Here is a 24,632-nt window from a genome sequence, read left to right on the forward strand (position 1 = left end):
AGTCAGCTCTGTTGTTTGTCAGCGTACTGCCAGAGATGGAAACACTACCTCTGTAGACATGAATAACTCCACCACTATGGTCAGCTATGTTGTTTGTCAGTGTACTATTGGAGATTGATGTACTGCTTGAGGAAACATAAATTGTTCCACCAAAGACAGCTCTGTTGTTTGTCAGCACACTGTTGGTGATGAACACCACACTGCTTGAAGAAATGTAAATCGCTCCACCACTACTGTTAGCACCGTTGTTTGCTAGCATACTGTTGAAGATGGACACGCTGCTTGAGGAAATATAAATCGTTCCATAGTCAGCTCTGTTGTTTGTCAGCGTACTGCCAGAGATGGAAACACTACCTCTGTAGACATGAATAACTCCACCACTATGGTCAGCTATGTTGTTTGTCAGTGTACTATTGGAGATTGACGCACTGCTTGAGGAAACATAAATTGTTCCACCAAAGACAGCTCTGTTGTTTGTCAGCACACTGTTGGTGATGGACACCACACTGCTTGAAGAAACGTAAATCGCTCCACCACTGTTATTAGCACCGTTGTTTGCTAGCATACTGTTGAAGATGGACACTCTGCTTGAAAAAACATAAATCGCTCCATAGTCAGCTCTGTTGTTTGTCAGCGTACTGCCAGAGATGGAAACACTACCTCTGTAGACATGAATAACTCCACCACTATGGTCAGCTATGTTGTTTGTCAGTGTACTATTGGAGATTGACGCACTGCTTGAGGAAACATAAATTGTTCCACCAAAGACAGCTCTGTTGTTTGTCAGCACACTGTTGGTGATGGACACCACACTGCTTGAAGAAACGTAAATCGCTCCACCACTGTTATTAGCACCGTTGTTTGCTAGCATACTGTTGAAGATGGACACTCTGCTTGAAAAAACATAAATCGCTCCATAGTCAGCTCTGTTGTTTGTCAGCGTACTGCCAGAGATGGAAACACTACCTCTGTAGACATGAATAACTCCACCACTATGGTCAGCTATGTTGTTTGTCAGTGTACTATTGGAGATTGACGCACTGCTTGAGGAAACATAAATTGTTCCACCAAAGACAGCTCTGTTGTTTGTCAGCACACTGTTGGTGATGAACACCACATTGCTTGAAGAAATGTAAATCGCTCCACCACTACTGTTAGCACCGTTGTTTGCTAGCACACTGTTGGAGATGGACACACTGCTTGAGGAGGAAGCATAAATCGCTCCACCATAGTCAGCTCTGTTGTTTATCAGTGTACTGTCAGAGATGGATACACTGCCTGAGGAAACATAAATCGCTCCACCACCATGGTCAGCTATGTTGTTTGTCAGTGTACTGCTGGAGATGGATACACTACTTGAGGAAACACTAATCGTTCCACCTAACTCGTAAGCACCATTGTTTTTCAGCACACTGTCGGAGATGGACACACTGCCAATACCAATCGCTCCACCAAACTGAAAAGCTTTGTTATTTGTAAAGTTACACCAAGTGATAACTACAGTACCAGATACCTTTTCTACTGCTCTTCCACTCTCAGTACTCTTGTAGTTGAACTCTGTGTTGTTGATCAGTGCGTTTTTTGATTGAATGTCAACCACACTTCCATTATTTCTAGTGAACATACTATTTTTTATGTGCACATTATCAGCCTCAACATGCAGTGCCTGACCAGTGTTGTTCACAAATACGGTGCATTCAATTTTTGTAGTATGAGTATTAGCAATTTTAACTATGTGGGTTTCCGCCTGATTGAGTAATTCAAAGTTCATAAAGTAGCAGTTGTTGATATAGACATCGTGCACATCGTCAATGATCAAGCCTTGATGTGAGTTTAGTGGTCCATAATTCGCTCCAGTGAAACCCAAGTTTTTAATAATCATTTTGGTAATACTAATGAAACGTATTTCGCCATTGTTATAGAATCTCACAACAGCTGTACTTTTGTTCTGACTGATGATATGTACACGTGAGAAGTTACGAATCAATAACTGCTCAGTTAACACATGATCTCCAGGTAAAAAGCTCAAGGTGAGAATATCTCCTCCAGATAACAAGTCTGTTTGAACAAGCTGCTCCAAAGTAAAACAGGTTCCATTTCCGTAGTTATTACTGCAAAAGTCGGTTGAATTCACTGGCACAATGTGATAGTGCTCACTCCTGGTAACAGCAGCTAGGGTCAATAGCAGTACTAACCAACTGAGAATATTTCTAGACAGCATACTGACTTTGCAGTTTCTGTTTAGAGTCACTACTTTTGTTAGATCTATATAGTAAACGTTCTGCAGTCTTATATATTATGCGCTAACTCTAACCCACAAACAAGAAATCAAAAACATTCCCTATTTGCTGGGAACCCTAATTAATGTTGTGCAAAATAGGCAAAATAGGCATTAAATTTTTATTGTGGGTTATCCCACAGTTTTCAGCCTTTCCTTAATAGGGCATGATGCCACATCTTGATACATGGGCGTGAGAGAGGAATATAATAGGGATAGTCCTCGATCGATGTCTGCCATGCATTTGTGTGAGGTGTGTAATGTGATATTATACTGCTTCAGGTATGTGCATGTGCTGCCCCCAGATTAGCTAATAATAGTAAGTACATTACATAATTGCCTTATAATATGCAGTGGTGTAGAAAGAGGGGGGACTTCAGGGGCTGGAGCCTCCCCCATCTTTCTAGGCTATTAAGTAGAGATGACTTATCAAGTTGCACAATATGTATAGATATAGCCGTACTTTTTTCCATTCAAAAAACTAGAGCACCCACAAGAAAAGTAGTTTAAAATTTAATCAACGCTACGTGTTTAGTAAATTTGAATTTGTACTATACTCTCTTCAGTGCTGCTCCTGCTGCACCATATTCAGAGGATTATTAAAAGCGATGGGCAGTTTAGCTCTTGACAGCAACTTTAAAAAAGGTCATTCCATGATGATGTCATACACTCCTGACCATAATTATTCAGAAGATTAATTAAAGGTTGTACAGCTCAACATACAGTTCATGAAAAACTCTTTTAAAGTTGCTGTCATGATTGATTGATTATGAATAATTTGAAAAGACCACAAAACCACAAAACCACAACACACTTAAAAGCCACCGCCTACTGCCTATCTGAGTATGACAACTGTTCTGCAAACCACTGCACCTCTGCCTCTGCCATGGATCAAGGGTGTACTGTGTTTTGCAAGTTGCTTGTCATTGTGCACAGTAAATGGGCGTTGTCTATAGTACTACTGAGTCTGTAGTAACGTAAATGTGTCTATTCATTAATTTGCTAACTTATATTTAGTTAGCTAAGCTGTTAGTGTATATATATGCACATGCAGTACTCTGTTGACTTGCTATACCTCTGTTGATTTGAGTCAGTATGGGAGTTGTTTTAGTTATAAAAGTGCACTAAAAGAGCAGTAGAAAGTTATGAGTCAGCACATTCCTGATTAAATCTAGTAACCACAGTAGTACTATAGACAACGCCCATTTACTGTGCAGGGCCGTAGATAGCTTAGGTTTGCAGGGGGGGGGGCAAAATAACTGCTGAAAATGTTACTAAAAAAAAGGTCAACTGCATGTTATTTCATATCCTCTGAGTATGGCAACTTTCAACTTGCTGTGGCACCAACTTAGAGCAACTAAAACAAGGTAGCTTGAACTAGGAAGGTGCTCCTGCTTCCCAGAGGCACAGTGGAGCTCATAATTTTACCTAAAAAAAGGTCATAACTTATTCTCAGCAGTCAGCATACGCATCAGATAGCCCTGCCCACATCTCATTGGGCATGTGCAGATCAATAATTTTAGCAGATCTGAGAATGCTAGGGGGGGGAAACTGCCCCCCTTGCCCCCCCCCCCCCCCCCCCCCGCTGTCTACGGCCCTGCTGTGCACAATGAAAGCACAGCAGGTGCTGATGCCTCGGTGAAGATGCCAAAGCTACATAACATAAAGCTACTGATAATTTTGCTGCATGCAAAAACTCACAGAGTGGGTAATTTTCGACCATTATTATTGTTAAAAACGATCTATGCCAAAAGTTCAAGTCTAAAATTAATGGCTGCATTATTAGCAGAGCCTTGCAGCTCTCTTCTCACTCTTGCAGCTACCAATAGCTAGCGTTTTAGTGCAGAGCTAACTACTAAGTAGAGTAGCAACACTGGGTAAACAAGTTTGGCTACGTGCTCTTCTGAAAAGGCTGCAATGGCATTCCAAGTAAGCAAAACTAGGTATAACTCGAGAACAAAGCATTATTTTGCAAATCCACGAATTAAAATCCAAGTAAACATGACTAGAAGCCTATAGAAACTCTTACTTGCACTTGATTCATCCTTGAGCAGCTGTAGCAGTCTACACAGACAGACAGACACACAGACAACACACAAAAAACACACTACCGTATACCTAGCCTCGAATCCAGGCCGATTAATCGGCCTGATCTCGAGGCTACCATATACCTCGCTTGCGCATGCGCACCGAGGCATAATGACAAGCAACTTGCAAAACACAGTATTGGATTTAGCCTCGATCCCAGGCCGAGTTTTCGCTTTTATAACGGTTAGGCGAACAACTGGGCCTGGTACTAGTTGTCTGCGCATGCGTCAGTCGTTCGTCAGATTCTGACGAATGGATATTCTCGGTCACTTTCGTGACATTTATATTCGTGTACTATCGTGTACTAGAAGTCAGTTCCCGTTTTATCATTATTGGAATCGATTGGAATGGCTCTTAGCTGAAGCTTCTCTCTTCTCTGAAGCTTATTCTGAAGACTGAACAACAAGGGAAGAGGTATAAAGCTTTATCAAGCTTGTTAAGGTCAGATATTTTTGTGTGGGCCCTATGGCCGGCTATGCTATCAAGTCTTAGATCTTGTTCATGTTTGGCAAGAATGTAGGTAGACTATATATAGTTTCATCATTAATATGGTGGATCAAGTGAAGAGTGTGAGCTAGAGAACTTGATGCTGCCATCATCAGCTCGTCGACAATGACACTATAACCGAGAAATTTCTACACGTATATTTAAAATGTCTACTTCTCTGTACAGGAGCAATGGCTAATATCCAGCTGTCCCAACAGTGCTCCTCTTGGCTATACTAACGGACGAGACTGGACAGTTTGAGGTAAGGGTTTAACCGTCTTTGGTTTCTTTTAATATTGTCCTATACTCACAGACACAGGACTGGAGTATGACCTGCTCATTCGAGCGTTGCTGGGTAGCTCAGAGACATCAAGAGAATCTACGTTTTCTCAAGCAATGAGTTACGAGTTGGGGCCTAGAATCAGAGAAGTCCAGCAGCCTGCTAAATCTTTTTGAAACGTAATTTGAAGGCATTCAATCATCCTGAAGTTGCCCTGGGTCACTGTAATTGTGCTGCAGCACAACTGGCAACTCCCCAGGCCTTTGTGAAGCAGCTCCCTATGTGCATCTTTTGTGTACTCACTCTGTGCATTTTCTGTGTACAAATTTCCATTATTGATTTATTAAATATTTTTGCCGACCACAAATATACAATGAAAATTTGACGCATGCGCAGACAACTAGTACCAGGCCCAGTTGTTCGCCTAACCGTTATAAAAGCGAAAACTCGGCCTGGGATCGAGGCTATATTGGATTGTACTACCGAGGGCAGTTCTATATGTATTCCCCAAGGGCGCATGAGAACAAGTATTGCAATTAGAAGCTGTTGTCCAACCCATTTACAACTGAGTAGTATAGTAAACACTCTTTGATCCCTCCGTGCATGCACTGCATGTGCACATTTTGTGTGCGTGTGCATGCTCTTGACAAACCACATTTACAACTTCACACCCCAGTTCCAATGGTCTGGTAGTTTTAGTGATGGATACTGAAGAATTGATCTTCACAATGTGATCCAGTGTGTCACAGTGTCCTTTAAAAGAGAGCCCTTTAAGGTGGAGGGTGGGCTTTAGGCTGACCACAAGTCAATGTATACCCTAGGGTACATGGGATTTGTACCCTGGAGTATCCTGAGAGTTTCAATGGATATTCCTTAGTGTCAGAGCACATCATGGTACAAGCTACCTGTACCATGGACTTGCGTGTGTATTGTTATTGTACTACCTCGTGCAGTTGTATGTATTCCCTCGGGCTGCGCCCTTGGGGAATACATACAACTGCACGAGGTAGTACAAATCCAATACACCCTTGATATCCATATGGTACAACTATAACATATACACGTATATTATTTGTATACCTAATTATAAAATAATTTACACTCCCGAGTGTACAGTGTTTTATAATTACGGCATATTTATACCGCTGAATAAAAACTAAAGTGCACTTTGTATTTAGGCAAGACCACAACCATACAGCTACATGTATATGCATGCATGCATGCATGATTCCTCCTGTCTGCATGCTTGGCCATGTGGGAGGCAAATAAATGTGTGTGAGTTATTCGAGCCGGAGACCACCTGGCGCACACCGCCGCCACCATGCATGCAGTTACAAATACCTATAAGAGTGTCACATTACAGCAAAGCTATCTTTGGTTACAAGAATGCATGCATGTATGGTGATTATTTGCGTAGGGGACTGTGGGATATTGCTACTGTGTAGTCTGGCAGCTGTTCAATGAACACGTATGCACTGTACTCCTCCAAAGCTCAAAGGAGCGCAACAGCTGCTATATAGGTTGTCAGCCAACTTAAACTATTTTCATACCACACCTAGGTACCGCACATGCAGCGGAACATTATCATGCAATAATAGCTATAGCTATAGGATCTATTAAGTATCATATTTACGATATTGATAACCATAATTATATAACCATCTGTTTTACGTGGGATTGGCCAAGCGCCCAACTGCGGAATGATTTCCCATAGAGCTATAGTATTACTAGAGCATTGAAGTGCATATACCCTGGGCCTTAATTTGGGGTTTATAGTATAGTCTACAGCCTCACGTCAAAGCAGTGTGTATATACATGCATCTACGCCAACGTGCATGAACACTGTGCATGCACTGTTAAAAATGAGGTGTATAGAACATGCACTAGGGTGTAAACAAAGACCTAGTTTGGGGAGTAAAAATAGGTGGGTGTATATTACAACAGCATAAGGTGTAAACTAGAAAAGCAAAAGGTGTAAACACTGTGTGGTAGTAAGCTAATAATAAAATTATGGCTTTTCCTGAAATGTTCTTTACTCTGAGGCTTGTACAGACTTATGGAAGTACATGGAAGATGGCTCAATCTTACAGGTAAGTATGCATGTGCATGTGCATATGCACAGTAATAGCTGGACACCGAGGAGTGATTGATATCTAGCCTGCAATGCCTATTGTCAGCCCAGTTCCTCTATACTGCATGCTCAGACTCCAGACTGTATACTAATGGCTATAGTTATTAACATTGACCAAGAGTATTGATTGATATATAGCCTGGATTTCCCAATGCTTATTACTAGTTTAGCTTCTGCAATCCAAGATGAAAGCACCGTGGTGGAGGTGCAAAGCTACATAACATAAAGCTACTAATATAGCTAGCTTTTATACACACATTGATTATAATTATCATGATGAACATTTTTAATTTTGCTGCATGCAGAATACAGAATCACAGCAGAGGAGGTATGACACACGGTTAAGCTCACGTGGCTACTATTTCTTGATTGAAGGCAAGAAAGACAAAGACGTCATTAAAAATGCATTCCAATGACGACATGCATGGCTTCTAGCACTTATATGGGTACTTTTTGAGGGGCTACAAAAACGGCTAATCTGCGAGACCCTTGAAAATTACCCGCTATAAGGTGCTATCATTGAGTATCAATATTGTATTAGTGCTGATCACATGATCTCCAGCCAATCAGCTTATCTGAAAGTAGTCAGGTGACCATGGATTAAATAACTTAATCCACACTTAAGTGTGCTTTAATGCACACTTTTTATCAAACAATCATAATACAAGCAGATTGAATCTGAATGTCATCATAATTATAATAATACAAGCAGATTAAATATGTACACAAGCAAAGCTGAAAAGTATTAGAAAGTCGAATGTTATTGTTTCGACTTGTTTCATGTGTAGTTAAGTGTACCGAATTGCTGACTTGACCATAGCATCGCTTTTTCGTCTGGAGAAATAGGCTCAGCTTGCTTCGAAGATGTACATACCTGTACCTAAGCCAGATCCATATAATCGTTTCATCAAAGGTGCTTCGAATATCATAGCTTTCCAAAAGAGCAAACCAGATATATACTCATTGCCATATAGTTAGGCTAGAGCTCACGTGACAGCACTAAATCCTTTAGAACACACCTAGCCAAGTCACGTGTTTTAATGCTGGTGCACTCGGATGGCCTCTCGGTTACGTAATGCACTCGGCTGCGGCTCGAGCACCACGTTAACGTCGGCACGCAGATTAAAACACTTAATCTTGGCTAGGTGTGTTCTAAATAATACTTATCATTCTCCACTTCAAATCCTCCCCGGTTCTATTATAGTTTCCAAAGTCTATAGTTCTAATTGCTCTTCTTATTTATAACTATACTACATGCATGTACATGCATGTATTTATACTATTTGTTTGCGTAGCAACATTGTATGGTGGTTTGTGGTAATGCGATTTAGTATTTTGCAAGGTCTAAACATTCCGTTAGGGTGCTCATATGAATTATTCATTAGATAATGAGCTGCTCTCTTGCAAAATTAGTGCCGCCATGTATATATAACGGCCAGGCTCCCAGGTCTCAAATAAACAGTTTGTGTGTACAAAACAACCTCTCAACAAAGGCCACCTCAGTCTATATAAAGGCCAAAACATTGTTCCCCAAAGGTGTCCGCTATATATAGAGAGGTTCCACTGTATAGTGTTAATTAATAGATCTTCTTGCATGCATGTGCAACGACATGGATATCCTTTCATTCCTTTGTTGTGCTTTGGAGGAATAATTTATATATAAATGTGGGAATAATAGGCAATTTAAAAGGCAATTGTAATTATGTATGACTATTATTATTTGTTAGCACATGAAGAACAAGTCAACAAATCATATTCATACGTTGTACATACAAACAAGTAACAAAAAGCAACAAAAAAGACCTGATATGTTATTACGATGACGAATGTTAAAAGTTCCATGGTTACAATGGTGATCTAGTCCACACTTTGTAGAGCAGCTTGCGACCTGTGTACCTGCAGAATGAGCAAACAGAAGCAGTTATAACTTAATGCACATGCACAACTTGCTATGGGCAGTGAATTTAATAACTTACTTTGAGTGACAGTTGTCAAATTTAAGTACATAGACTCCATTTTTCTGTGCAACATACTCTCCTGTCAGTGTGGCCTTGTGGGACATGCACCTCTTCAGGGGAAGCACCTGTGTACGAGGTGGTATGGGTATCACAACAGTTGAGGTAGACTATACTATACATGCATGCAGTACATGGAATCTAAATTAATTTCAGTAACAAGCAGACCAATTATCAATACAAAAATATACATGTACTATCAAGTGTCGTGATGTAATCATGGAAAACAGGGTTTTGGATATTACACAGAAGGGGCCTTTGTCGAGGCGTTGTTCATTGGGCTTTCTGAATGGGTGACCATTGAGAGAGGTTCCATGCACTGTTACAGTTACAGTATACTAATTAACCATCACTCACCTCCACTTCTTTTTGACTGTCTTTCTTCTCTTTGTACCAGATTCCAAACGCAATCCCCTTCGGTTTCGTGCTGAACTCCCAAACAATGGCAGTACCAATCCTCACCACAGCCATGGGGACATTCTGTACTCCACCACCATCTATCACCACCTCTTTGAACTCTGAACTCCTTGCAACTCGTTCCCCTGGTGCGAGATACTTTGAGGCTAGTTCCATGAAGCTGTTGTCACCACTAATAGTGCTACCAGTGTCATCGATGGAAGGCAGATCGCCAGCTATGTTCTGTTGGTGGAGTCGTGCTAAGAGGCTGTGTGTGTGTGTGGGGGGGGGGAGGTAATGACAGATAGTCATATCAGTACAGACCTAACAATGGTCTAAGGCGTCCTTGAAATTGACTTAAAGCACGCTAACATTAGATCAAACTGGAGACTTGTATACATGTACATGCAAGCATACTACGAAACTAATTCCATACACATGTACATTAATAATACAATGTAGGTATATACAAACTAGAATGGGATACACATAACTATCGCCCACTGACCTGTTTCCATTGACCTCCATGTTTCGAGTGATGTTTCGAGAGCTACGAGATCCAGTACCATTCTCCTCACCACCTTCCTCATCGGGACCTGCCATAATGGCCTGACCTGAAGGGAGGGTACATATAAGGGTGGAGGGGAGTCGTATACCCATAAACACAAGTAAGCAGAGTGGATAATACAGTGAAACCTATAGAGTCGTCACCTTTAGGCAGACAGACAGTGACTGTAATAAAGAAGTGGCCTGCTAAGTTTACACAGGTCTAAACACACGCTATGGAACTGTACATTACAGAGGTGACCACAATAGACAGGTCTAATTCTACAATTAAATTGGACATACATGTAGTTGCATGGTCATACTATTATATAGGCAACGCGTCCATTAATCAGCCATCCCCTCAACAGTGTCAGTCTCTCTTACCGCTGCTGCCTTGTGGTAGAGCCACACTCTCCATCTCTAGAGTGTTGACCATCTTGGAAGACATTGATGTCCTCACGTCCTGGATCTTATCATGGCAGTCATCACACACTCGTACTGGGTCCCTGAGTCAAGAGATTTGGTAAAGATCATCAACGGGTAAATTGCATTATGGACTACATGTACTGTACAAACTCAATTCCAGTGGCTGTTTTAAAATGCTAGATTTCTGTGACAATGGGTGCATTTTCTACGCTGCTATGAAACTACATGTACATGTACATTAGCATCTAACCCAAATTTAAAATGTGCCTCTGTAAATAGAAAGCCTTTTCCAACAGAGCTGGTTGCTAAAAGTACTCACTTGCTGAAGGGCAGTTGAGCTTTCTTGTCACAGCAACTGGTACAAAACACCTTGCTACACGAAGGACAGTGATGCTGCAATGAAATGATATTTCTGTAAGACTGGGCTGAGCTGAAAGTGCAAACAATTATTTGTGTATGTTTAGACATTCCTAATAAAGTAATCTGGCCTTTCTGAAAACACACTGTGACTTTATACACAACGCTATTCACAAAACAGAAGCTTTGGGCCTGAAAGCAATTGTTGATTTAATCATACACATGTACATGTGTGTACCACCATGATGTAATACAGCTACCAAAGAGCTACTCCATGTAAATGCAGTTTTGAAGTGCGGAAGGAGTGTAGCCCACAAATCACCAACCTTTCTGTTGAAGACGGAGAAGGTCATCCCACATCCCATGCACTCTGGTATGGATTTCTCGTTGATCCACGTTCCCTTGGCAACCTGTTCCTGCTCCAACTTGTCTGCATGTTGCCACAGAGTCACCTTTTGTCTAGGAGGGGGGGTGATATTGAGTATAATTAAATACATGTACGACTACCAAAACAAATCTCAGGCTGTATCTCAGATTGTACTGACTTGTAGATGGAAATGCTCAAACATGAGATGGAGTTCATTTAGAGCCTGAGGGGGTTCCATTGGAAATGTTTTCACTCACTGTAATAGTCTCTTGAAGGCTTTTTTCATGTCCTCATTCTCCTGACTAAGTCTCTCCACTTGTCGGCTAAGCTCCGCCTTCTCTGCCCTTATCTTAGTGGACAACCCCTCCACTTGCTGCTTGTGCAGTCGTAGAGTCTGGGAACGCTCCAAGTCCTGACTCAGCGATTTCTGTCGTTGTGGGAGGGAGAAGTTTAGTGCATATATACAGTTGTGTAAAATAGTCACGCACATATCTACATACATGCATGTACGTACATGTACATGTAGCATGTGTGTTGTGGTTACCCTTATAAGCAGATCACCTTCTATTGATAATACAGCCAGGTTAATGGGCACCTCTCTATGTATAGGATATACCACACCTAAGAGGAGGATATGCACCCATATATCCTCCGCTACCGTGGTTACTCCGAGGCGGAGCCAAGGGGTATGTAACCACGGTAGCGGAGGATATAATAGGGTGCATATCCTCCGCTACCGAGTAGGTGTGGCATATCTGACTTATACCACGTGACCGCAGCACTATAAAAGGACCTCCCCTAGCAACAATTCAATCTCGATGCAGACTGCAAAAAAGAACAAGACTATGCCGGATTTTGCAGCCGTCAAAGAGCTAGTTGAGCAACATGTTGACTCCTACAGATGCTCAAGAGTTTCCTTGGTCCAAGCGTTGACCATTCGACGTCCCTTACTGGAGTTGCAAGCTGGAGTTGCAAGCTCTTCTTAGATAAAATGTATCTAAACCGCGCCCATGGACCCATGGAAGCTTAGCCATCTTGTTGGAGAGCACCTTCTGTGTTTCTGCCGTCGCTTTGAGTCTTAGTACCGTCAAGCATGGCTCTTTTCTCTTTGCTTACTTTCTTGAACAAATGAAAAAACTAAAAAACAACTTGAAAAACTGTGTATGCCTGGGGCTGTATGCTAATATTCTATATATCCTACAGCTGTTGACCAATGAGATCAATTTGTGGTGACGTAAGTGTGGTATAAATTTTTTTAAGCCTTTTATGGCATACACTGTCTGCGCATGCGTCAATTGCCCCAAGATTCTTGGGGATCGAGATATCTTAGTAAATTAGTCAGTATATTGTATATTTTACAATGATGTCATTGCACAAATCACAGCAGTTTTAACACAGTTACTTACAACACTTATGACCTAGACTAGTGACTAGTTTTGTTGTGATGACTTCTACTTCTGTCTGCTCTTGCTCAAGCTCTCTCCTAGTGTTGAAAAGTCAAGTTTTGTCGTTTTTTGTACTGTGGTAGAGTAGTGGGCGTTTTTCTGTCAGTACCTACCGGCTCTGGCAAGTCTACTTGTTTCCAGACGCTTGTTTGATGCCATCTCAGTAAGATCAGTGCTCCTTGTATGAGCCTAGAATTGTGATGGCGATTTCTCTCCCCTTGACACTAATAGTTTAATCAACCACGTGGGTGACCATAGTACAAAAGGTTAATTACAAAGAGTTTTACTAACAAATTTACTATTGAATCCACCCACGCACAAACGGTGGTTACCAGGCCCCTGTGAGAGGGGCTGGGATCGAGGCTAGCCGGATAGCAGATAATTATAAAGGCATGCATTGATAATTATTAGTCTCAAGAATTAGCCGCCCTTCCATGGAGGATGCAGGACTCTTCGTGGACGCAAGATAGAGTAGAAGGGGATTGGCAACGGAAGTGGTTCACGTGATGTTTTACTATGTGTTTCGCTTTCTACCCCGGTGTCATAAAATTTTAGGCCCCCCATGAGATTGGGCCCCCCCCGGGCCTAGAATTTTAACATTTTAGGCCCCCTCTTAAAATTTTAGGCCCCCTCTTATTTTAGGCCCCCCATTAACAGCGCAACAGCGGTAACATTATGTGACAGTGCATTCTCAAAATACACCAATACAGTCTTCTATGGTTTTCACAGTCTATGCAGTGCCAGTTACTGAATGCACATAACAGCTCTCTGAATGCAGCTCTCCTCACACACACACACATTTCATGCATGTACAGTAGTATACCACTGGTCTCACAGCCGCACCATGTCATTCTATGAATCAGGCCTCATGCAGCACGAAGCACATAGGTGCCAACTGTCCCGAATTGGTCAGGACTGTCCAAGATTACCCTTGTCCCGAAAGGAAACTGCTATTGTGATTCCACCATGATACAACAGTTTCTCTCTTGACTTCTATCTATGATTCCACATTACTTGAGAGCTGAGCCAGTGATGCTATTGGAGCATCCCCACAACAATTTACATCTTCTATGTATAGGAAAACATGGAGGAAGATATGAATTGTTGTCTTTGCACTGAAATTGTGCGCTGTATACTTTTTGTCCTGAAATTTGGCTGAGAAAGTAAGCATGAAGTTGCAAATATGGCGATAGCTATGCAATAACATCGATTGTCTTACAGGCAGATCCAACATTGCAGAGCTGCATCAAAGCATTTAACTCTTATAGGTAAAGCATGAGTAACTTAAAAGGTAAATCTTCCTTCACTTTGAATTCCATGATAGAATAATAATGCAAACATTTTTGCTACTTTGATACAGAGTCTTTGCATGCATGCAGTCTCTTTGATGCTTTGTCAACTAATAGAGCTAACCTTACCATAATTATTATTATATCTCTTTGACTTCGTTCTATCGTGCAGAAAAGGATAGCAGAAGAGGGGGGGCTAGCCTCGATTCAAGGCCGATTAAAATCGGCCTGGAATCGAGGCTAAGGGGGGCCTAGAATGTTAACATTTTGGACCCCCTGGGGCCAAAACTGTTAAAATTCTAGGCCCGGGGGGGCCTAAACATGGGGGGCCCAAAATTTTATGACACCGGGTAAGTTTACCGGGAAACTTATTGAGTCTAATCGGCGTGGATTCGAGGCTAGCATAGATTATTACAGTAACTGTTCTACAATAATTATTGTAGTCTGTACTGTACATGTATAATTATCACACATTACTTGGCAAGGCATAAAATAATAGCCTCTACACAGGCTCTCCTTTTTCGTTCTTACCACAATTGTTCAATAAGATAAAATACTGTATTAATCGTTCAATGAGATAAAATACGGTATTAATTGGAGGAGTTAGGAAAAAGGAGAGCCTGTATCGGGAAGTCGTGTGAGGGTAGAAGGGTGGTAGAAGGGTGAAAATGAGCGTGGGCAGGCAGATCTATGACTAATAAAACTTTGCCTGCAGCAAGCTGGACATGGACTTGGAACTGGAAGTTTGCAAGCACTATAGCTAGCTATACCTTAGGCTTAGCTAGATGATCTACTAGTTATCTGTTCAGATTCTATCAGACTATCACCTTTTCTTGTGTCTTTCTACATGCTATTATATAGTCTACTGATAGTATAGATCAAGAATAGCTTAGTCATCATTATCATATAGCAGGTAGCTACTGCCACCAGAGCTGGCCACGCTGGTTCTCTGATCTGACTTGCAGCACAGCTTGGTGGTTGTCTTAGTACAGTCTTTGGGAGAATATCTTACGTCACGATTGTGGGCTACATATCGCCCACGTTCATAAAAATCCTTGTGGATCACGCGATTTCCCAAACCAGGCCTTACTTTTTCTTAACTGTACGCCCATTTCTTTCTTTGCTGCCTCACTATGTCTTTTTTATGATTTATGGATGAACAGTGACAACAGCAAGAAAAAGTAAGGCCTGGGATCGAGGCTATGCAAGTTGCATTGTGCACCAAAAAGCCAGTGCGTAAAAACTCTGTCCTTTTGTATATTTTCGTCACTTAAAAAACAGGATATGACATCATCAAATAATGGGATAATGGGTAATGAAGACCTCCCTCCCTCATCGGGTTGAGCTAGTATTCTCATCTGAAACAAGTATGCAACTAACAGTGGCCTAATATCAGACACAGGAACCTACGAATCACTGAAGAGGCAGAGCCACAAGATTTAAGTAGCTAAAAGACTCCCCTACAACATATCACAAAACAAAAAAGCTACATGTATCCTATGCATGACAGCATTATAGCCGATCCCAAAAAATGCGACATAATAATTCTAGACAAAAGTAAGAGGTAGATATAAACACAGCACACAACTGACACATGACATAATTAAGATTCTCTAATTTTAACTTTCTGACTTTAAACTAATCACCTTCAAGCTTGCCATGAAAATGTCGTTATGCAAAACTTAATGTAATGATCTTTACCAAAAATGGACACTGCTGCCTATTATCCAATTATTCTTTTGACACCTATTATGTTAAAAATTATTCCGAGCATAATTTATCAGGGCCTAACTAGAACGCTAGCATCGATCGTTTTTAACAACAATTGTGGTTGATCATTACCCATGCACTCTTTGAGTTTCCTTGTGATTCTGCATGCAGTAAAATCATAATGTGTGTATATATAGTATAACATAAAAGCTACTAATACTATGTTATGTAGCTTTAGAACCTCCACCGAGGCATCAGCACCCGCGGTGGTTTCATTAACTAAGCACCACAATACCGAAATGGAAATGGTTCAAAAAATAGGCCCAAATTAAAACTGCGAGTTGGTTCTTCTATTAGAGTGGCTAGAAGAAAGACGCTTGCTATAATATGAAAGCACCGCGGGTACTGATAGACTCGCTGGCCAGTCCATCTTGGGGCCAATCCCCGAGATGGACTGGCCAGCGAGTCTAAGGGTGCTGATGCCTTGGTGGAGGCGCCAATTCAAAGCAATGCTACAGTACTAGTACTTTGTATTACTATCAAGTATGAACTATCAACTAGGAGTAGCATTCAGGGCCACCGTAATATATAGCAGAGTGAGTTAAATACACACAGTTACAATTCTTATATTATGCATGCAGTGAGAGCTGCTAAACAATTATCAACACCCTTTACCTATACATGCACGAAAAAGTGGGTGTGTGTCATCAATGGATGATTATGAATAAAATTATATCATCCTGTTGGGATAAATACATTGGGTTTTTCATTTTATTTCAGATGCATTTAAAAGTTAAAAGCAGCAATGGCACAAGTACCAGAATCTAGAAACATTTTAATCATTGGCAAAACAGGAGCAGGAAAAGCCTCAATTGCAAATGCTATTTTGGGTAGTGACAAGTTCCATGTTGGAAGTGCAATCCAAAGCTCTACTCGAAGATCTGACGATACGATCACAGTTAAAGAACATCAAGCTGGAGGCTACAACTTCAAAATTGCCCTTGTTGACACCGTTGGAGTGAGAGATGATCGACAACAGGAGCACAAAATTCGAAGACGAATCAATGAGGCACTGAAAAGCTTCGACTCTCTCAGCATGATAATTTTGGTTTTCAAACTTGAACGATTTTCACCCCAGGAAAGAGAATCGTTACAAGAAGTGATATCCATTCTCAAGTCAAGACTAGCGAATGCTTCATCAATTACAGCTCTTGTTGTTACCTGCTGCGAGCAAAAAGATGACCAAGCAAGAAAAGAAATTCGAAGAGAACTAGCAATGCATGGAACTGCAACTGCAGAAGTGGTACAGTTTGCAAACAATAATGGAACGTTTTTAGTAGGCCTACCAAAGCTAAGTGAAGTTCCCCCAGCAGTCAAGCACTTCATTGAGCAGAGAGTAAAAAGCGACGAAAAGCAACTACAAGACCTAGCTAAACAAGCAAGCACCAAAGAAAGTGTCTGCTCCCCAGGAAACAGCCATACTTTCTGGTGCGACATTCTTTAAAGTTAGTAGCCAAAAGACAAACAAAAGTAGATAATAAGATTAAAAGTGTACTTTAATTATAATTATTTCATAAACCCTGAATGCTAATTTTTACTGCATGTAACATAATTTTTATTATTATAATAACATAACACTCCCTGATTACAATAATATACTTGTTACCTCATGCACAAAATCTACACAATAATAGTCTTAAGAGTTCTCAGCTACAGTGTGCACAGCTATTAGATCAGTTAAAGCCAACGAGCTTCTTCAGGTCAAAACTTGAATTGTCGTGAAGTTGGATCTCTCCTGGCTTCATCGGTACTTCATAATGCGATGCTGTTGTCAAACTTTGGAGTTTCATTTCATCAATCTTTCTGTTTTGCTCACAGTGTTGTCTTACTTGAGACGGAACCTGATCCAAAGTTGGAAGGCCTACCATAAAAATCCCCTTCTGAGCAAAATGTGTCACACTTTTTGCAGATTTCTGGAGGTCATACATTATTTCTTCCCTTGCTTGTTCAGACTTTTGGTCGCAGCAAGTAACGACAAGAGCTGTAACAGCTGAAGCATTTGGACTGGAGCGAAGAAGAGTCATCACGGTTTGAAAGGAATCCCTTTCTTGTTTTGTAAATCGCTCAAGCTTAAATACAAAAACAATCAGGTTGACTGACTTAAACATAGTGATGCCTTGATTTGCTCTTTCCACAAGTGATCTTGATGGATGGTTATCTGCTACGCCCACTGTGTCTACAAGTGCAACTCCGTATGTAAGACCATTGGAGCAAAAGTCACGAGTAGAGTGAATTTCTGTTTTTCGAGTAGTGCTTTGGATCGACGTTCCAACAGGGAAAAAATCAGAGCCAAGAATAGCATTTGCTACGGTAGATTTTCCAGCTCCAGCTTTGCCGAAAAACAAAAGATTTCTTGTCATGCGAAAATGTGGCTGAGATGGAGGCTGATAAAATGGGGGTAATGGCCGAGTCGTCACTGCAGCTGGTTCTGGTCTAAACAATTCAAAGGGATCTGTAAAAAGATTATAGTTATATATAAGTGTTTATAGCATTTAATACCTGTTGGTTTCCCATAAGGTACTTCTTCTCCAGCTTGGGTGCACAATTCTTGAAGGATTTTCTCCTTTTTTTCCTTGTTCACACGACATATATAATGCATAGACTCGTGAACATCTTCCAATCGAGGCAGGCTAACCATAAAGACACTTTTCTTAGCAAAACCAATAACTTGTGGCATACAATGTTGGAGCATTTGATTAGCTTTTATCATCACCTCATCCTTCACAATGTCACAACAAGTGACAATAACTGCAGTGATAGTGGAAGCATTCTGACCAAGACAAGATACAGCTTCTTCGAAAATTTCCCTGAGGTGATTGTCAACAGGTTCAAGCTTGATCACAAACAGAACTAGGTTGAGAGTCTTGAGAGAATCCGAAGCAGTAGAGATACTCGTTTGCAGATTATGGTCATTTTGAGTTGAACTGGTATTAACAAGAGCAAATTTGAAATGAAAGCCCATAGATTGACACTCTTTGATTAACACTTCTTGATGACATCTAGACCTTTCCATGGGAGATCCAATTTTGAATAAATCACTTTTATTAGCTATAGCATTTGCAATAGAAGCTTTTCCTGTTCCGGTCCTGCCAATAATAAGGATGTTTCTACGTGGAACTCTGGATGCCATCTTTCACAAATTAGCTATTAATCACACTATAGCTTTTGCTGCAATGATAGAAAATGAATGATGTGCATACTCTTATTTGGAAGAGATAAGGAAATTCATGCAGTTTTAAATTATCACAGACACACCCATACATGCATTATACCTATATAACCTAATGTTAAGACAAACGTGTTTATTGCACCTAGCTGTTGGAGTATATGTATTTTCTAATAATTATGACCTATACATTATAAATGACTTCGCATGTAGCTACGTAGAGTTATTAATAGCACAATTCTTCATTATTCAAGTCATCTTAAAGTGCAGTTGAAACTAGGTAGCTCTTTTCTACTGAAAAATAGCTTGCACAGGTTTTCAGCTTTGTGATCAGCAATAAAACCTTTGTAACATGCACACTTAGCTATAATTATAGCCAACGTGTTTTAATGTCGGTGCACTTGGATGATGCAATAATTCTCTAGGTTGAGTAATGCACTCGCATGTATAGCTATATACACTGCACAATTTGATTTATGAGTTTTAAACAATGGTTTAAAGTTGCAGACATGCATACAATCAACGTTTTCACAAAACCATAACTGTTACAGTTTAAAAGCTATAAACTATGTGTTTTACTTATAAAGGCTAGCTAATAAAAGTAAAAGTTTCTTTACCATGCAGTTAAAGAATAGTACAACGATCCCAAAAAGTATTTTTGTACAGCTCTTCAATGAGCCTTGCTTTGGTTGATCGCTTGACAACGCCCCACAGTTGTTCTTTATCTTTAGCAATAGACTCCTCATAGTAAGCTCTGACTGCAAGAGGAAGTTTCATGTAATCACGTTTTGGAGGAAACCCAACAGCATAAATTCCAGCTTTCATGAACTCTGCCGTGGATTTTGTCAGTGGATTACTCCTGAACTCCTGGATAAGATCACGACGTGCCTTATCATCCTTGTTGTCACAATTGGTGATGACAAGTGCTGACATTACCGAGATGTGTTCGCCGAATTCGCTTCGTATAAAGTCGAAGCTATTCTTTTCTTCGGGAGTGAAGCGGCCTTCTCGTAGCACGAATACAACCAAGTTCATACCTTCTTTGAAATTTTTCTGCACATACTTTTTCAGGGTTGCGATTGTTTCATCATTTGTTTTAGGACCTGTATCGAATAAACCGACAGTATCCATCACTTTCATTGTATAAAACGTGTTGCCTTCAGTAACTTCGACAAGACAGTGATCACATTGCTTTGTCCAACTTGAAACACACCCTGAAACAGAAAATCGATCATCACTGCGAGCAAATGCATTCGATATGGTTGATTTTCCAGCTCCAGTTTTACCTACAACCATCACACCACGGTACTCAACAATTCTTGACTGAGACATGATCCCTGAGAAGCAACTGAAGTTGTGGTATCATTATTAATACGAGGCATAATTATACTGCATATATAGAATATGAATTCCATTTACATTTTTCATGTGACGACAAAATAACACTGACATGTATTTGTGGGCGATTTCATCCGAGAATTTATTTGGATCCATGCAGGAAGCAGTATAAAGTAATCGAATCAAGCCTTGCTCATACATAATAATTATAGTGATTGACATTGCTGCATAGGATACATGCATCTATTATTTCGACATGCAATACACTAATAAATGGCACAAACTGTCATGTCTATACTTTATCATAAGTATAACATGCGGCCAAACATCTATTCTCATAATTATATATATTATATAGATACAATGATCAACATAATTATTTAGCAAGTGGCTATCATTAATGAACATGCATATACAGGCATAAATTATTATTATAATTATACAGTAGACTCTCGTTAATCTGGCCACCCTTGGGACTGTGCAGCTTGGCCAGAATAGTGAGCTAGGTGCATGGCTGTATTTCACAATGCAGTGCTCTCACTATTACTAGTTGGTATATTAAAGTACGGTTATGGGGACACAGCAGTCAATAATTTTAGTAAACATGCGGATATATCTGAAACCATGCACGTACTACATAGTCTGTAATTGTCGCAACACACTCTTCTGAAGATTTTATAGACCTATATATGCATGTGACAGGCTCTGGGAAAAAGGACATATTGCATGGAGCAGATATAATTGGTATTGAGCAATAGCCAGATTTATGGACTGCAGTGTATAATACTTAGCTTATAGTTATCTACAGTCTTTCTACTACCTCTCTGCAAAATCTGATGCTCTGAATCCAACGCGTCCCAGCGAAGCGCTTTGTCTAAGCAGCCACCATTACCTTACTTTTCCCAATTTAGCAATCTTTAAGTGATGGGCGTTTCTCAATACCGCTATTTCAAAACTTTGAGTTTCCAACGCGCATAACTCAGGCATGAAAAGAGGTATGTGCATAGGAAATTCTTTGCTCTATCATCTGGTATTTAAATCTCAAATAGCCTGCTCCAATAATTATGGCCTTTTTCCCAGAGTCTATCACATATATTATACAACCAAAGAAAAGTATATAACATCTAATTTAAACAGCTACACATTTTAGGGAAAAATTCAAAGGTATTACATCAGTGCATGCACAGTTCTATAGAGTTATTTTTCGCTATACTAGTATTATACAAACAATTTGGTATGATAAAATAATGCACAATTAGATTAAAGAGTAATGTAATAACGTGATCAGAGGCCTATGAAAGTATTACTGCATAATGATGTTCATTGAGATCAGGTAATTCCTCCCCTTTCTGTCTGGCTCTGCAGGAGGCGTATGAATTTGTGGGAGTTATTCAAGACCAGCTGGCATCATCAGTGCATGACTGACAAAGATTCATAGGCAGTGTGTCACATCTATACATCAATTAAAAGTTACACCCCATTTTATGCTGAAGGTGAGTCCAAGAAAATCAGCATTCATTTAAGAATTTGGCAAACCGGCACATGCAACATATACACACATGCATGCCGTGACAAGTTACAGCTATACTAGAAAAAAGTCTGAAAAAACAATGTGAAAGCTGCTAGCAGCTTTCACATCGGACTTTTTCAATTTTTTAGGCCCTGATTGGCGGGAAGCATCAATAATTATAATGTGGAGACGTACATGCATCAATCTGTCACAACATTATAAACAATCATGCACACTTTCTACACAGGCGAATTTACATGCAAAGATTCATCTAATTGGTCCAACGGAATGTAACAGACAACTTTTCTCTCTTATATAACATGCAGTACAATTGTACCAACATTCCAATTGGCCATTATTTTATGCCATGTCAACAAGTAATAGTTATTACATTGAATTTCCATGATTTGTTGCCATTTGCTGCATATAGAAACCAGCATAGAAACCACTTGCTGCATATAGATGCAAAAAAAATAATTTGGTAGTTTTGATCTGTTTTGGTGGCTAGAATCACAATAATTATTGTATAGTAAGTGCATCTGAACCCTACATAAGCTGTCTAGTATAAATTTACCACAGGAACCATAACTGTCTCACTGAGTGTGCACTGCTATCACCCTTTCTAGGTCAATCCAACCGTGGGGAAAAGGGTCATCACTTTTTGAATGTGTGCATGGTCAGCCCAACCCACCAACTTAGCTTGATTTGATCATAGCAAGAGTTTATGATAGAGAGAGAGTATCGAACGTAGGCATACTGTGTATCAGATGTATGCGGAGAGTAACGTGACTTCCTGTATCTGTCACAAGCTTGGAATTTGCACACTGACCAATCCAAGCGTGGGTGATGTAATCTATCAACCCATCCAAGTGTGGGTGATGTAATCTACTTTCTTGATAGATGACATCACCCACACTTGGATTGGTCAGTGTGCAAATTCCAAGCTTAAACTCTTGATCATAGATTGAATAGATGGAAACGAGGTACCCTCGAAGTACCATCCATGTTTCCACGCGGTTTTAATTGAGGCTTACTTCCAACGTGGGGGTCTAAACATGAATAATTCATGAGAATTGTTTTGTTGTCTGTAAAAAGTCCACGAGCAGTTCTGCTGCTAAACATTAACTTCATTAAAATTAATACTTGTGGCCATTTGGGACACAGCATACTACTTAGTGACACAACCTTAGCTATATCATAGTAGATCTAGCTAAACTAACACAAGCATGAAAAATCGCTCTGTGTTAGACTAGCTACAAGATTGTATTTTCTTCGTTTCCAAATGATACTCACCATCAGGGGGCATTTGTTTATTAGAGGGGTCTTTGTGACGCATGCATTAGCCATGATTAGACTCAATAAGTTTCCCGGTAAACTTACCCAGGGTATAGAAAGCGAAACACGGATTGTTTCTGAGCTCTACATTGTAAAACATCATGTGAACCATTTCCGTTGCCAATCCCCCCCTTCTACTCTATCTATGATTTGATCGCCGCCCCCCCTATGAAGACTTAGCCTAGCGAATTCCATCCGTACTGTAGCAGTTGTAGTGTAAACCATGTTACGGTACGAGTATGTCATACCACGTCACTATCAGACCGCATCTCAAGTGAGTGTGTAGGTGTATAGTGGTTAATTAGATATCAGCATACACGCTCATGGTCTGCTGTGGTTTGTACCTCCAGCCCACATTTAATTTATTCATGGCTAACCGTTTACACAACTACAAGTGTTAGTGACGGATTCAGTCCGGGATATAGAATGGAATGTGCGTGGGAGTCGCATACTTCTCTTCATACACTCCTAGTAAGACGAAGTTGGGGAGGGCGTGGCCAGACTAACTTAAAAGATGGGCGTAGGTCAATGGTTAAGGTTGTGCACACACACACACTAACCAGTCAATTATGCCTTGCTGCTGCCTTGATGGAAGTATATGTGGCCTTTAAAAGCTGTAACTGGTCTAAACCTTCAATTTGACCGTAAAGGGACACACAAAAGATGAGTTGTGTCTGGAGAAAGTATAACTTATTATCTTTACAGGTGGTGGTGTAGATGGGAGCAGTAGCCACAAACAGGGGAATAAGCAGTTAAGATCACCAGGAAAAAAAGTCACATAGTGCTTCCAGTCAACAGCTCAGCAAAACTTCAAAGCATTCATGACACTCTCCAATCTACCACACAATCCACATTGATCAATATTGACAAGTTGATAGCATGCTCCTTTGTTGTTGTACAGTAAAGGCTGATAGTTTGGGTGGGAGGTGGGATCTTCACTGAAAAGTCATATTTCTGTATGCCATATATTAATTCCTCCCCCTTCTGTCTGGCTCTGCAGGAGGCGTATGAATTTGCGAGAGTTATTCAAGACCAGCTGCAGTAATACAAGATTCACTGCATTGTTACACCCATTGAGCTCAAAATAACGTATATTGGCACTTGCATTTCCTATGATCTCAGAGGTCAAAAAGCAACAATGAGTTGAACTGGTATAGAATAATCTGTAAGTGAACATTGCTTGTTAACATAAAACATACTAATTTTAAGTTTGTAAGACCGTTCATGACGTTGTGCAGTATATGCTGACATAAGCCACAAATTATATGGTAGATATTGGCACACTGTTTCCTTTGATCAGAGGTCAAAATGCTTGCAACAATTAATGTCCAATGTGACACATTATTTGTAGGTGATTTTCTCTAATTTCCCCTGAGATATAATATGTATACTGACCTCACCTGCTGCTC

The 24,632-nt window shown here is 40.3% G+C and overlaps 4 protein-coding genes and 1 long non-coding RNA gene across 5 annotated transcripts in view; 2 read left to right on the top strand and 3 right to left on the bottom strand.

Annotated features, from left to right (window-relative positions):
- The window catches only part of LOC135343952 (uncharacterized), a 162,586-nt gene that overhangs the window by 75,258 nt on the left and 62,696 nt on the right, over positions 1 to 24,632 (top strand). The gene's annotated exons all lie outside the window — the stretch shown is intronic.
- Positions 3 to 2,349, bottom strand: LOC135344322 (probable outer membrane protein pmp6). The gene is made up of 2 exons (XM_064541489.1): positions 59 to 2,349; positions 3 to 26 (listed from the first exon to the last, which is right to left on the bottom strand). Exons 1-2 carry the CDS (start codon positions 2,219 to 2,221, stop codon positions 3 to 5), a joined length of 2,187 nt encoding a protein of 728 aa, XP_064397559.1. The 5' UTR covers positions 2,222 to 2,349.
- LOC135344393 (uncharacterized) lies at positions 4,814 to 5,499 on the top strand. The gene is made up of 2 exons (XR_010397434.1): positions 4,814 to 5,114; positions 5,166 to 5,499. It is a non-coding gene; the product is annotated as an uncharacterized LOC135344393 (long non-coding RNA).
- The window catches only part of LOC135343930 (FYVE and coiled-coil domain-containing protein 1-like), a 31,223-nt gene continuing 15,593 nt past the window's right edge, over positions 9,003 to 24,632 (bottom strand). Inside the window, exons 15-22 of the mRNA XM_064540962.1 lie at positions 11,628 to 11,797; positions 11,330 to 11,462; positions 10,966 to 11,039; positions 10,605 to 10,726; positions 10,183 to 10,288; positions 9,636 to 9,942; positions 9,240 to 9,346; positions 9,003 to 9,159 (exon numbers count right to left, since the gene is read on the bottom strand). Of these exons, the coding sequence (XP_064397032.1) occupies positions 9,108 to 9,159; positions 9,240 to 9,346; positions 9,636 to 9,942; positions 10,183 to 10,288; positions 10,605 to 10,726; positions 10,966 to 11,039; positions 11,330 to 11,462; positions 11,628 to 11,797 (1,071 nt within the window). The 3' untranslated portion in view covers positions 9,003 to 9,107. The remainder of the gene's footprint in view (positions 9,160 to 9,239; positions 9,347 to 9,635; positions 9,943 to 10,182; positions 10,289 to 10,604; positions 10,727 to 10,965; positions 11,040 to 11,329; positions 11,463 to 11,627; positions 11,798 to 24,632) is intronic.
- Positions 17,403 to 19,315, bottom strand: LOC135343931 (uncharacterized). The gene is made up of 2 exons (XM_064540963.1): positions 18,374 to 19,315; positions 17,403 to 18,326 (listed from the first exon to the last, which is right to left on the bottom strand). Exons 1-2 carry the CDS (start codon positions 19,002 to 19,004, stop codon positions 17,548 to 17,550), a joined length of 1,410 nt encoding a protein of 469 aa, XP_064397033.1. The 5' UTR covers positions 19,005 to 19,315; the 3' UTR covers positions 17,403 to 17,547.

Source organism: Halichondria panicea, chromosome 11 (assembly GCF_963675165.1).
Source record: "Halichondria panicea chromosome 11, odHalPani1.1, whole genome shotgun sequence".
In the NCBI taxonomy this organism is placed as follows: domain Eukaryota; kingdom Metazoa; phylum Porifera; class Demospongiae; order Suberitida; family Halichondriidae; genus Halichondria; species Halichondria panicea.

Coding starts and splice junctions, on each gene's coding strand:
- LOC135344322 (XM_064541489.1), bottom strand. CDS start 2,221: ATGCTGTCTAGAAATATTCTCAGTTGGTTAGTACTGCTATTGACCCTA. Junction 27..58: donor ATAGTGGTGGAGTTATTCAT/GTCTACAGAGGT, acceptor CATCTCTGGCAG/TACGCTGACAAACAACAGAG.
- LOC135343931 (XM_064540963.1), bottom strand. CDS start 19,004: ATGGCATCCAGAGTTCCACGTAGAAACATCCTTATTATTGGCAGGACC. Junction 18,327..18,373: donor ACCTTATGGGAAACCAACAG/GTATTAAATGCT, acceptor ATCTTTTTACAG/ATCCCTTTGAATTGTTTAGA.